This window comes from Marmota marmota, unplaced genomic scaffold, assembly GCF_001458135.2.
Source record: "Marmota marmota marmota unplaced genomic scaffold, marMar, whole genome shotgun sequence".
Taxonomy (NCBI): Eukaryota; Metazoa; Chordata; class Mammalia; order Rodentia; family Sciuridae; genus Marmota; species Marmota marmota.
Window position 1 is genome coordinate 32,043,836 of NW_025999853.1, and position 15,412 is coordinate 32,059,247.

The 15,412-nt window shown below is 32.5% G+C and overlaps 1 protein-coding gene across 6 annotated transcripts in view; it reads left to right on the forward strand.

The window, feature by feature from the left end:
- Positions 1–15,412, forward strand: part of Osbpl8 (oxysterol binding protein like 8) — a 174,947-nt gene that overhangs the window by 105,949 nt on the left and 53,586 nt on the right. The window contains exon 1 of one of the 6 annotated variants that reach the window (XM_048804784.1): positions 8,029–8,421. The exons of the other annotated variants lie outside the window; for them this stretch is intronic. Within the exon in view, the coding sequence (XP_048660741.1) occupies positions 8,277–8,421 (145 nt within the window). The 5' untranslated portion in view covers positions 8,029–8,276. Of the gene's footprint in view, positions 1–8,028; positions 8,422–15,412 lie in introns of those variants that run through there. 6 annotated transcript variants of the gene reach the window in all.

Sequence of the window (15,412 nt, forward strand, 5' to 3'; positions counted from 1 at the left end):
CCGCTGGTATTGATGAAGTTCTCTCCTCCGCCGCTTTCTGACGACATCAGATCTCTCCCATGTTGGCATCCTACGTGAATGGCAGCATCCCGTTCCCCCTGTTCTATGGCTGAATGAGCTGCGGTCAGTCGAAAACAGGAATGGTGACGTCAGCTTTACAACATGGTGGCCGCTGGCCTCCTCTGTGGTCTGACCGGTGTGGAGAACCGAGATGGACCGCTTCCTTCCCCCGTCTCGAACCCAGAATTCAGCCCTGAGTGCGGTGTTTGCATGGCTGGCAGAAACTGCAGCGCTGTATCCCTGCGTCGCTATCTCCTCGTTTCCCAGCGCGCGCTGCAGACTCTAGCCGCGGGGCGATTTGCTGAATAAGCAGTGTTACCCTCCGTGCGACAAACCTCTCGCGTTTGAGTCCCCGTAGCCGATCCTCATGCGACGGAAATCCTTCCTCCAGGTTCCGGAGCACCCCACTATTGCTGGAAATTCCTAACAAGATAGCCTTTAGCCGTCCTGACTTGTCATACTCCCACACAGTGAAGCAGCACACGGGGGCAATGCACTCCCCTCGCCGCCATCTTCTCTTTTGTCATTTAACTTTTAATAAGCATGTACTCACATATATTAGAAATGCAATGAGAGCAGAAACTAAGGACTAGTATGTTCATAGCTCTCATTTTTGTGTAACATAGTTCCTAATTATGTTATTAGCACATAGTAGATACTCATTTTTATTGAATAAATTACTTTGTGTATAGATAAATGAAATTATAACGAACTTATCATCCAGAATTGCCGCAGTCTGGCTGCAGCAAAATAACCCGGGGGTGATGAACAACTTGTGTACATTGATACAGCAGGAGTAGGAGCCATTTATTGTAGGACCTGAGCGGTATATATACATTCCACACAACTTATCTCAATTAACATAAACTAGATACAGCAGTCAACCAATAAGGAATCGCCACACTTAATGGCTCGCTGGTGTTACTTCTCAAACCACTCCCTCTGGCAAAATGCCAGGCGCCATCCAGACTTGTTTACAGACTCTAACACAGAATAATGTACTGGCTTATACTTTTTATAATGAATACAGATATGTGGACAAGAATGCTACCTACTCTAAAATTATTTTAAGCCATTATTTTTATTTTATATGTGCATTTGCATGGCCTTTTATGTTGAGAAGATATTTAAGTGCTGATAATGGAGAAGACAGAACAGATATTTTCTGAGAAAATATAGGATAGTAAGATTGCTTTCTATGATTTTCAATATTGATATTCATCAATGAGATTTTACTAACCATAGCTAAGAAACTACTTAGCTCTATTAGAGGATGGAACTTGATAGAAGGCTTCATTGGTGCTTTGAGTTGTATAAAATATTTTTGAAGCCTACACTTATTTTCTTATGTACATGAATCAAAATGCATTCTGTTGTCATGTGTAACCAATTAGAAGAAATAAAAAAAGAGAAAAGATAACATATATGACTCTAATAATCTTTTAATTCTATTTTAATCTAATATATTTCCTCATGAGCATGTCTTTGGTACTTCATAGAATTTAAATGGGGTTTCCACCTACCAAATTAGATTATTTCAAGATATCAGCCATTCATTCTTGTTTAAAATAGAAGTGGTCTAGAATTTGCCAACCAAACCCATTATTGCTCTAAAATACAGAGAGATGCCTTTTCTCTAAGAGATGCCTAACTTTAGCTATCTAGCAAGAGAAATTAAGGGATAGACGCTTTTTCTGAGTCTATAGCAGAGTCTAGAGTATCTTTTAAATATGACTTTTCATCGTATTTTCCTCTGTGCAAATGTCTACCATTTTAATATGGAAGGAGCTAGTAGACCAGAGATAATATATGCAGTTGTTCTCGTCAGTATAATTTTTTTAAATATCAGGGAATTCAAAAGAAACTTATTGTTTAGTAGGCTTTTTCAACATGTATTGTTTGAGTCAGCTTTTTCATCACTGTGACCAAAAGACTTGCCGAACAACTTTAGAGAAGGAGAAGTTTATTTAGTATTTATAGTTACAGAGATCTCAGGCCAAAAATGGCTAGCTTCATTGCTCTGGGCCCTGAGGGGGGGAAGAAAGAGAAAGAGGAGGGAGGGAGGAAGGTTGGGGGGGTGGGGGGAGAGAGAGACAGGCAGACACACAGAGAACATGCACGTGAGTGCAGCCAGGGACAAACCAAAGGTATACAACTAGTTATCTACTCCTGCAGTCACACCCTACCTGTATATAGTTAACACCCAGTTAATCCACTCAAGTGGATTAATGTACTGATTAGGTTAAGACTCTTGTAACCCAATTATTTCACCTCTAAACTTTCTTGCATGGTCTCTCACATGTACTTTCAGGGGATACTGCATATCTAAACTGTAACATGAGTTAAACAATCTTGACCATCAATTTTCCAATCTTGACTGTTATTCCCTGTAAGAAATATATTTTATATTAGTACCTTTAACAAATCCATGATTATCTTAAAAAAACCTAAAAAAAATAATTCATGAAAACTTATTTTATATCTAGATCTTTTCTATTATATTTTAAAAACACAATATTTGTGACCTATCAAATTGATTTTTCAATTTACCTATCAAATTGATTTTTCAATTTACTAATGGGATGACTTACCTTTTGAAAAATACTTAAACAAATATGTTTATTCACAGATAAAAATCTGCTTCTAACATAAGTACATCACATAATTTTGAATACCATTGTGTTGATCTTGCACCACACCTCCTTTGTAACTTTCACTTTTTTCATGCATAGGTAGTATACTGTGAAGCTTTGTTATAAATTTTACAGTGATTGAATCCAGCAAGCATGGCATAGCCAAATATGATTTATACTATAGGTTTCCAAAAAAATTAAATCAGGCTTTGAGCATAGTTTGGCCCTTAGTCTGACATTAAAATTAATACAAATCTGTAGTGATTATAAGTAATTCTAAAATTAATTTGAAATCACAAGAGAAATAAAATGTTAAAAGATACATCGTTGGTTCTTAAAAGTAACAAGTTTAGATTTTGTTTTTGAATTAATAAATAATAAATAAAAAAATAATTTTTTTAATTTAAAAACAATAGTGTTTTTTCATATTGAAGAAAATAGTATATGTATTTCCTTTGTGAAATTAATGTCCAATAATTATGTTAACTGTCTTGTGATTGTCTTGGGAGAAGAGCTGGCTTTGGAGAAGGGTTCGAAAAGTTCCCAGAAGATAAGGGGAACTCCACTTGGGACCAGCAGGGTTCTTGGCATAGGTGAACGAAAAGAATCACAGCAGAACCCAGACAAAGGCAGATGCCAGAGGTTTATTTAGGAAGGTAGATACACATTCAAGTGAGAATGAGAGCTGTCTCAAGAGTGAGTGCGAGAAAAACCTGACTTGGGCTTGGGGTCTAATATTCATGGGAGGACTGTATCAGGGACCAGACTAGAGGTGGATTCAAGGGTGGAACTGCACAATTTCACACCAGTTTTCCCTGGGCTTATGAATTTTTCTCATTTTACAAGGGTATGTTGCTCAAGATTTACAACTATGCTTTTTACATCTCAGTGGCCTATGGGTATTTCCTTTAAGATTCAGTATTTCTCTCTCTTTATCCTGAATCTTTATATCATGATCACCATAATATAGTTTTCTTTGAATTAAATTAGCTATTCAAGAATGTAATTTACTACTTCATTGCTATTTTACATTTTTAAGACATTTTATATTGATCAAAACAATATACATATATATGTATATATACATAAACAGATTTTTTTTTGTGTGTGTGTGTGTGTGTGTGTATACTTATAATTTTAACCTGATAATGATATGGCACATAGGCGGGACAGGTAGTAGATAATAATTGAAAAAGACTTAGGACCGAGAACTTTTCTAACTTATAATGTTATTTTCACTGGTTATATGAAAGTGATGCTTTTTGAGTTTACCAAGTAGTTTCACCAAATATTTTTGAGTTTATCAAATATTTTTAAGTCTTTAACTAAAGAATATTAATGGAAGCTTTGTGAAAATTTTATAAATATGGATTCCTCTTTGACTTAAATCACATTTACTTAACTATCATTCAGACAAAGAAGGAAAGATAAAAGTTCTTTGAATTTTCAGATGACGAAAAGCGAGTAATCCCATCTTGGAGAAGAGTACAGATAATTGGTTTGAGTTAGGTTTACATGAGGAATGGAAGAAAGGAGGTGGAAACAGGTGGCTAATGGAGATGGCAAAATAAATCCTGCTTATTATGTCATATTATTTAGTAATATTTTGTTTTTCCTGCCTGCCTTCTTTCTTTTGAACTATTGAATTAAGAACCTAGACATAGTAATGTCATGTACATGTTGAGTGTTTTCTATGCATCAGGCAACTATTTAACAATTTTGTTTTAAGAAAAAGAAATTTACATCTGTATATACTGTGAAGTGAAATGTTTTATACATATTGAAGAGTGCATAAAATATATTTGTGGTATATAAAATAATATAACCAATACTTGTATACCCCCACACCCCCCAGGTTAGGAAGGGATCAGTGCTAGTACCTTAGAAGTCTTCATAGGTATCTACTGTTCCCCATTCTATTATGTCTCCTGATTGCCCAGTGTAGCCACAGTTCTCACTTTTGTGTAAATTTTCTTGCCTTTTTTTTCTAATAATGTTATTGTGTATGCATGTTTAAACTATTTGTATTTATTTTGAAAAACAGAGTAGTGTTCAAAGAAAAACTAGCAAATTTAACAGCTTATTTGAGCAAGAATAATTTATACATTGTACATCACTCAGAACCAGGAAATTCAGAGATCTCTGCACTATAAAAAGGGCAGTGAATGTTTAAAAACACAACTTGGAAGTAAAGCACGAAATAGCTTCATTGGTTACAGCTAGGTATTTTCCTTATTTGACCATAGTCTGATCAGTTCATTCACTTGTGATTGATTGAAGCTTAGCTGCTTTTATCATCTTGTCTGAGATCTGGCTGTTAGAAAAATTAGATTCCTGGTTAGGTTTCCATTCATTTACAAACTAAGGTTGTAATTCATTATGTAGGAGTTCAAAGTATACTTATTTAATTTAACTGTAAAAAGTACAAACCTAGCTGAGAGAGGAAAAGGGAATAATACTGCCTGAAGGTAAGCAGAATGTAATCTCTGAGTTCTAGTGTGGCTTTTTCTTTGAGAGTTTAAGAAAACCTTTGTTGAAATGGTTGAGCAAGATCATTACTAATGAGTCCTGGGAAACAGGGTTTATCATTAGTTGTGGTGTAGGTGTGGCAAGAATATGGTTAGAAGGGGTATTTTCTGCTTTTAAGTTCAGTGTCTTATGAGGAATATGTGAAAAGTAGGACAGACACTTCATTGTATTGGAAGTATTCCCAGCTGATCCAAACACAAGGACATGAGGAAAGAGAAGAAACTCAGCATACAGTCAGACAAGCCAAGGTCAGAGAAGAACCTGGGCAAAGCTGACCCAAGCAGTTTGTGTGAAAAACATTGTGCAGTGGCAGGGAGTTTTTGGTGATAAAAGATTTTTTTTTTTTTAATATTGGGTGTCCTATTGCTATATCCCCTGCATTTTTGATTTACTGTTGTTTTTTGATAGGCTCTATCTCGTCTGGAGTCCTGTGTCAGAAGTAAGCCCTATAGGAGATTATTTAAGTAAATATTTTTGCTTTTCTTCCAACAAGATTGAATATGGTTGAAGACATCACATATCATAGATATATGGGAGATAGTTAATTCATCTTGAACAATGAATGTCTTAGTACATTAGGCTTAATCCTACTTTAGAATCCTATGTGAGAAGAGTGTTCTAGTAAATTTTTAAAAAATATACATGGAAAGTAAAAGTTTGATTTTGGAGGTATCTGAAATATCTTTATTTTATCCTAGGAATGTAATTGATGGCTTCATTGGGTTGGGAATTCTAAGTTAGAAGTTATTTTTCTTCAGATTTTGAAGGCATTGCTTATATTTTTGGACTTCTAAAGTATTATTGTTCACACCAATAATCTGACTTAAGATCCAGAGGAACTTGATGCTATGAATTATGTGCAGAAGGATTATTTGGGACAAATAGGATTGGTTCTCAATTTTTGTCACCACTAGTTTGTAATTTGGTATTCTGGTAACCACAAGACCATGACTATTTGTTAATCAGGTCTTCAATGTCTATTTGTGTTGTTGGTGTATTCTTTTTCTGGGTAAATACTTTTGTGCTATATACCCATTATGTTATATTCCTTTCCTATGACATTAACATTAGGAGAGAACACATTAGTAGAATATCTTCATTTTGCCATTTTAACTTGGAGCATTTCTGAATACACTTTATGTGTATTCTTTGACTTAATCATCATAATACTCCTAAGCTATAGGTAATGTTATTAGCATTTTAAACAAGGAAACAGATTGAGAGAAATAAATAAATAGCTATAATGCATCCAGCTAGAATTGAATATTGACAGTTTAATTTCAAATCCCACTCAGCCATTATTCAATAAGGCCTTTTATGATGTTATATACTTTATTCCTTGAAAGGCAAACACCACTGTGTATATTAATTATAATTATTTCTATGATGTAATTTATATTTTATGACATGGAAAAAGCAAAAACAAAACTCAAACCTGTCTCAGTTATGGGTATTAACCATGAATTTAATTTTCACTTTGTTTTTTAAATACTTTGGTCAAGAAAAAAAATAGCATTGCACAAAAAAAATTGAGTTGTTGTTTATTTACTTTAGTCCATTATAGTAAAGAGAAATAGTCTTAGATTATTTGAGATCATATTAAGTGGAGTATGAGTAGAGAACCAGACTTGAAGTAAATGCACAATATGGAAGAAAGTGAGATTTTTCTGGTTAAGTCCCTATAAAAATAAATGAGTAAGTTGTAACTGAATACATTGTTTTCCAGCTGAGTGGGTGGATTTCCAGGTTGAAAGTAAGAATTATAATCTGAAAAATAAATTCAAAACATATAAAGAGAACAATTGTCTAAAGCTTTTAAAATTAAAAATAAGGTAGGATAAGGTAAATGGATTTTAATAAAATTAGAAAAGATTTCCTTGGAATTTTTAGAATCAAGTGAAACTTGAAACTTCAGCATATAGTCTTTATCATTAGAGAGTATAGGGTATTGTGGAAATAGGAAAGTGTTAGATTTAATGACTTTGGGGGAGGAGTTTCAGTGTTAATCAGTGGGTTTTTTTTTTGTTTTGTTTTGTTTTTTTGCAATAGATAAGAATAAATGATGCCAGAGTGGACATAAATTGATTTTTTAAAACTGTGTTTATTTTCTAATTAGTTTTAACTGTGGTAAAGAAAGGTATTTCCATTTGTTACTGTGATGATAAAGGTGTTCCTCTTTTAATTGAGAGTTTTAAATGGAAAAAAAAAAAACCTCTTTGGTAGACTATATATTTTGAAAAATTTGAATATAATTAATTAAAGAGGAACTGTAGCAGCCCTGGTCTGTTTCAAGGGAGCAAGTATTGGAGCATACAGCATTATTATGGTGTCATTTTTAATCTTCTGTGTTGATTGGTTTGCATTAACACTGTCTCAGTGATTCTTATGTCCCTGCCAGAAGTAAAACTTACATGTTTATTCTCTGCTTTAAGCTGCTGGAATTCATCAAAATTGTTCTTGGAAGAATATCTTTCCTTATGAATTCTTAATCATGGCTGAGGCATAAAGCGGATTAGATATAAATCTAGAGGCTTTGGGAAAAATAAAAAGTGTTATGTTGATATCCATTTTTGAAGTAAGCAAAAACTGGAAAAAAAAGAGTCAAGAGGAGGGAAGTGTGGCTGGATACTACAAAAACATAATAGAAGGGATAAAAGACTTGTCTTTTTGAGAAAAGAAGAGAAACTGTCTTTATTACTTCATCCTGAATCACTGAGTATTGATCTTGCTTTGTTTTTCTAAAGCAGTAATTCAGTGCAGGGCGTTACTCTTTTGATAAAAAGGTAAAACATTAGTGGAATAACCTACTTAAAAATCAGTTTATTTTTTAAAAAATCAGCAGCATGGCTTAATGCCTTTCCTGTCGTCTCATTCTCTGTTTATTGCTGATTTGACAGTCTCTAGTCCTTCTCCTTTGCTGTTAAATGTGTGTGTCCTTTGTTTGTGCTGGTGGGTTTTGCTATATTTGAATGTGAGAGAAAAGCCTGTCTTTGCCATATTGATCTAATTAGCCTTCTGGTTGAGCACATATACATTAAGTAGACCTTCTAAACCATGAAAGAAGAGAACTCACAACAACGTAGATTTTCTTCATGTACTGGGGTTTCACCCGTTTTATTTCCTCCTCGAATTGATGGCCGAAAGCTTGTCCGGAATGCTTCATTTGGAGGATACAATGAACTTTCTCCTTCGTTGCCAGGTTTGTTTGTTTAATCTTGCATTCTTGTCTTAATTTCTTGCAGACTTTTCATTGAAATGAACCAGGCATTTTAACATCTTAAAGCTGTTTCATTTAAACAAAACAATTCTATAGCACAAGATCAGGTTTCAGTAATTGCTTCTGTATGGCTTTGCTTTTCCATATTTTCTCCTATAGTCAGTCTCTTCAGTTAAAACTTGAGAACTAATGATTCAGTAAAGTAGGCATCTTGAATGTTTATAGCATATTTTTTTGCTTTAATTACAGAAGCAAATATATGACCCTTTGATAAGATAAAAACCTTTTTGAATTTGAGATAAATGCAAAATTCTATAAATAAACAAATTGCACTGACGTATGTTAAATGATATTTAACATTGACGTTTGACCATTCTTTTTTTGCAGTATAGTAACTATTATTGATGTTTAGGATAAGCTTTAATCTTACTTCTTTATTACTTTAATCTTTTATTTCAATTCCTTGATTAAAGGGAAATTTTACCCAAGTACAATTTTCAAAATATATTATTTTCTTGTTGTTAGATGTTTTTGTGTCTTACTAGTTTTTAAAGAAAATATTTCTATTTTTAGGGTAATATTAATTTTGGGTAATATTTATGGGGTATATGACAGCTATGTTTAGACATTAAATAATTGATCAGTGAGATGTAGACATAAATCTTTTATTTGAAAAAGATTTATTGTATATAGTATTTCCATTTAATTTTAAATGTAAATAATCTTATGTTTTTCTTTCAGATTTTTAAACTGCTACATAACTATATCTACTCTTTTAAGATATTTTTCTTTTAAAATGAAAATATTTTTAATATTCATAGAAATATTGGCTTCTTAACCATTTTATGTCTTTTTTCTGAATACATTTTTAAATTTGAATTAAATTTCATGTTTTCACATTAGTCTTTATTCTTGGCCTTTTGTGAATATTCATGCCCATAGGTAGTGTATACATTCTTTTGAGATAGTGAAACATCTAATACAGTGTTCACCTGGCAATTAAATAAATTATTGTAAATTCATTGATTTCACTTTCTTTTCTAACAGTGTTTTCCAAAAGAATTAGAAACTATAGTACTTAACTGTAGTAAGTAGCATAATCTTTAAGCAGCATTCATAATCCCTATTGAATCTTCTTAGCGTAACATGGTTACTATCATATTTCATTCTTATGTTCTCAAATGGAGTAAAATTTAGAATTTGCCTTTATTTAGAAATAGACTTAAAAACTTAAGGTATTGAAATTCTTAAATTTGTTAAATACTGCTTTTTTTTACACTGAGGCTAAGTTCAGCTCTGTATTTGTCCCTGTCTTCTTGATTGTATTTTTTAAGCCAACAAGCTTGCTAGGACTCCTTGTTTGCTGACCTTCATGCTACAAGTCTACTTAAGTATCGAGAAATAATCATATGACATTGATAAACAACATAAAACTTTGCTTTTTCAAAGTTTGATGTTTATTTAATTAGATAATTAAGAATTATCAGTTTATCTTGTCAAAGAATATATTTAAGATCATTTTAATGGGTTTACTTTGTTTTAATAGAAGGCAAAATGTTTTTTCCTAATTCTTTGTACATTTTTTGTTTAAATTTTTTTTTTGTAGTTGTAGGTGGAACAATACCTTCATTTTATTTATTTATCTTTATGTAGTATTGAGGATGGAATCCAGGGCCTCACGTGTGCTAGGCAAGCACTCTATCACTGACTTATATAGACCCCAACCCCCTAGTTCTTAAAATAGAGAAAATCAGATTGATAGGAGTGATTCCATATTATCTATAAAACAACTGTGATTGAAAGCTCTTTAACATAGCTCTTTACTTTATCAGGTAAGCAGATTGAAATTAAGTACTTCAGAAAAGTGATTTTTTGTTATGCATTTATTTAGTTAAAAGTAAAAGAAAAATTCTTCTCAGATTTCATTGTTGTTGACAGTTTTTAGATGCCTTTCTTTTTATCTGAGGTCAGTAGAGAAAGAAAAGAGGGTGATTCTACATTAGTGAAATTTAAAGATAAATTTGTCTTATCACATTGAACACAGCGCTTTTTGCTTTTTTGTATTTTAGTTTTCATAGGAAAGTTTCTTTCTTTTCATCTCTTACTTCTTCCTCAAGAAATATATTGGTTTAGCCTTTATAAAGAGCTGTAATATACAAATGGCACTCCTACCCAAGTGCTCATAATGGTGCTGTGATGCCATGTGTTTTGTGTTTTGTTTATTTAGTTCATGTCTGTCTCTTCCTTCATTAATCTCAGCTGTTATTTCTAGATATGGTCATTGTGCCAGTCTCTAGAATAGTACCTAAGAATTAGAATAAATAAACTTTGAGCAAAGAAATCAACTATAAACAAATGCAGAGATTTTTTTTTACTGTAAATTTTTTTTTTTTTAGTATAGCTTGACTTCTTAGAGACATTTTTTGTACAATTTCTTGTTTCTGTGTTCAGTATAGTTAATATTAATGTAGCAATTCTGCATTTATTTTGTGGATATCCATTCTGCATTTGTAGATATCTAATATAAAGTCTCATTTTAACAAGACTGATAAAATTTGCTTTATTATATCTCAATATTAGTGAACCAGATTTAATTGAGATATTTAAAAAGGTGGCCCCTTGTCACTGATCATAGTACTTGTATTATGTGACTAAATTAAAAGAGTAGAATTCTAATTTATTCAGGAATAATATTACATTGTATTAGCAAGGGAAAGTAAGCCCTGTGTATTAGAATTTTTTTTCTTATAGTGCATACAACAAGACTCTTTCTTTAGAGTCTAATTGATTTTCCCCTAACAACAGGGCTGAACCACTGGGAGTTAAATCACTTGCCCAAAATCATACAGCTAGTGAATGGTGGTTTCAGAGTTTTAGACTGAGGTAATTTGATTCCATAGCTTATTCTTTTGACTATCCCATTGCTTTCATTATAAGCAATTATCTTATGTATTTTTGTTTGAACACCTGGCTTCTCTCTAGACAGTAAAGAAGGGAATGATAACTATATATTTTCATGTTATTAGAAACACCTAGTGCAATGAATGACACATTGTAGGTACATAGTGTTTTGTTTAGTTGAATATTTATAAGGGATAAATTCATTATTTCTTACAAATCTGTACTATTTTTGAAAAGCATTGACAAAATTTCAAAATAGTAACTTGAAAAATAGGAAATTATATTTTTAAAGCCTACAAATTTGAGAAATAATAGGACAGAAATTTTAGAAATCAAGTGAAAACAATAACTAAAATATTAAAAAATTACTGGAGATGCAGATGAATAATTAGTGAAGAGAAAGGTAGGTCTAAAGAAGTTACTTAGGATACAACAGAGGGAGGAAAAATATAGAAGAAAAGCTGAGACATGGAGAAAAAAAGGGGGAAAAAATCTGTCATGCATTTAAAAATTTTTCAATCAGAAAAGAAGCCAGGAAAATAATCTTTGAATATAATGGCTAATACTCTTCTACAACTGATCAGTGACACCAGTCCACATCTTCCCCAAAAGCAAAGCAGGATAAGCAGAAAAAAAAAAAAATTATACCTAAATATGTCATAGTAAAATCAGAGGGGGAAGAATAGACATTAAACTAACTCTTGTCTGACTTCTTAACCTTATTAACTGAAATAGTAGAAACCAGAAAGAGCTTGGAAGGATATTTTCTTTCTTTCTTTCTTCCTTCCTTCCTTCCTTCCTTCCGTCCTTCTTTCCTTCCTTCCTTCCTTCCCTCTCCTTTCCTCTCCTCCCTCTCCTCCCTCTCCTTCCTTTCCTTTCTTTCTTGGATTGAACTCAGGGGACACGACCACTGAACTACATCCCCAATCCTATTTTGTATTTTATTTAGGGACAGGGTCTCACTGAGTTGCTTAGTGCCTTGCCATTCCTGAGGCAGACTTTGAACTCAGGATCCTCGTGCCTCAGCCTCCCCATGGAAGGATATTTTCAATAGGCTAAAAATAAGTAATTGCCAATGTAAAATTCTATGCCTCTTAAAAACAACAACAACAACAACAACCTGTAACAGTGAAAGTCAAGTAAATACTTTAGACATAGACAAGCTGGGATAAAGGTAAGAATAGAAATTAATGGACTAGCCAGATGTGGTGGTGCAGGCCTGTAATCCCAGTAGCTCCTGAGGCTGAGGCAAGAGGATCCAGGAGTTCAGACCCAGTCTTAGCAACTTAGTGAGGCCCTAGTGAGATGCTGTCTCTAAATAAAATATAAAAAAGGGTTGGGGATGTCGCTCACTGGTTAAGTGTCCAATCCCTTGTGCCAGAAAAAAAAAAGTGTTCAATCCCTTGTGCCAGGAAAAAAAAAAAAAAGGAAAAGAAAAAGAAATTAATGGAATAGAGAATCCATATATTGTAGAAAGGATCAATAAAGCCCCAAATTGATTCTTTGAAAAAGATTACTAAGATAGATAATACTTTGGTAAGACTGATAAGGAAAAAGAAAAGACACAGGTAACCAGAATCAGAGATAAAAAAAGGAGGAAACAAGTAATCTCTATATGCTGGTCTGTTTAAAGTCTATTTCAAGTAGTCAAATTCTTAGTAAATATAATTAACTAAACCTGTTTTTAAAATAAATAGAACACCTGAATAGTCCTAATAACCATTATGAGATTGAATTAGAAATCTCCAGAACCAGGTGAACATTGCCAGCAACTTTTGCCAAAAATTCACAGAAGAAATAATTAAAATCTTACATAATTGCATTCAGAGAAGGGGGCTGAGGGGAGAATATTAGGGGAGAATATTAATAATAGAAGAGGGCTGAAGGGGATGGAGGAACACTATAACCTTGATATGAAATTCAATTGAAAAAAATTCTGTAATTTTTAATGGTCCTTTTAGTATCTTTTTTAATAAAGAAGAAAATACATTATGACTAATTTGAATGAGAACCTAAGAATACAGAATTGACTTAACATTAGAAATTAATATGGTTTACTACAGTCACAGATTAAAGGCAGAAAAATCATATGGTTTTCTCAATAGATACGGGAAAACTTTTTGGTAAAATTCAAGTTTTATTTAAAAAAAAAATAACTATCATTATTTTTTGGTACTGGAAATGGAACCCAGGGCCTTGTACATGCTGAGCAAATTGTATCTAGTGCTAATTTATACCCCTAGTCCTTATTTTACTTTCTTTTGAGACTCAGCCTCATGAGTAGTTGGGATTACAGGCGTGCACCATTGTACTAGCTCAAATTTCAGTCTTGAAAAACTCTTAGAAAACTAGAAGGAATGAACTTTTTTACAATTTCTGTATCAATATGTATACCTAAATCATGTATATATCAATATTCATATGGAAAATATACAGAAAACAAGATTAAATATAATGGTGAAATGCTGATCAGTTTCCTTTTTGATTAGGAACAAGACAAGAATGCTAATGATCACCATATCTAGTCAATATTGTACTTGAGGTTCTCAGTGAAACAGAATAGAGAAACCAGAAATTAACCTACATACGTAAGAATACTTAACACATGAAAAGATAGCACTGCAGACCAGTGAATAAAAGACATTCTTTTTAATAAATGGGAGAGGGTCAATTTGCTATCTAAATGGGAAGAAAGTGAAATTTTACCTCTGTATTACACCATACTCAAGTGTTAGTTCCAGGTGAATCAGACCTAAATGTAAACCAAAACTACATTATTGGAAAATGTCTTATTGAACACAGACTTAGGAAAGAATTTCTTAAAACACCAAGGCATTACCCATTAAAGAAAGAGATGGCTGAATTTATCAATAGTAAAATTAAGAGCTCTTTGCAAAAGAAACCATATAGCATATAGAGAGACAAGCCATAGAGAGATTTTTGCAACAAATAAAGTTAGCCAAGGACCAGTATTGACAATATATTTTTTAAAAAATTCCGTGTAATCAGTAACAAAAAGATATCCAGGTTTTTTTTTTTTTTAAGTATGATAGATCTGAGAGTTCTTCTCAGTTGTAAAATTAAAATAGCCAGTTAATATTTTAGAAAGTGTTCAACACCATTAATAATCAGGAACATGGAAATTAATGGATTGTCGATAAGTTACACATCCATCATATTGGCAAAAATATTAAAAATTTGTAGCATACTGATGTTATCATGAATGTGTAGAAAGGAGAACTTTTGTACATTTAAATAATTTGAAATCATTAAAATTGAAGATATACCAGTATATAATTCAGAAATTCTGCTTTTAGGTTTAAATCTTAAAGAGAAACTCATGAATATGTGTACTTGTTACATTTCCAAGAATATTCAGCCCTGTTGTTCATAAAAGGGAAAAACTAGCAACAACCCTAGCATCTATTAATGGTTGAATGGATAAATAGCAGGATAGCTATGTAGTACAATTTGCAATTAGCAGTGAAAATGAATTAAATACCTGCTGTGACATACTAGCAAATAACTGCGAAAGCCATGATACTTTTGAGGAGAATGGACCGTGATCAAGAATTGATCTGGGGAAGATCTTATGGAATGTTAGCAGTTCTGTATTTTTTTTTGATTTGGGTGGTGGTTATATAAGTATTCCTTCTATTTGTTTAATTATACATTTTTGTCTTATTCATTTTTCTAAAGGTGTGCTATATTTTCAATTAAAAAAACTTTTGGAAGAAAACTGGAGTTCATTTTTATTAATTTTTTTAATCAATTGGTAAAATTTTTGAATTTGAAAAGAAATAATATTGAGACTCTTTTTTTTTTTTAAATTGGCATACAGCATATAATGCAGTAAATACTGGAGTACAAATATGTGGGAAGTGTGGTGTATCTCAGAGAAGAGAAAGCTGACTGTGCATATGTAATAAGCAGGACCTTCCAGAAGTGACTTTGGGTTTTGAGAGGCATCATGACATTGTGGAAACATCGTGAATTTTAAAGTTAGACCTAAGTTGAATCAACTCTGCTACTGTCACTTGTTGACAGTAGTCAGCTTGCTTAATTTCTGTGA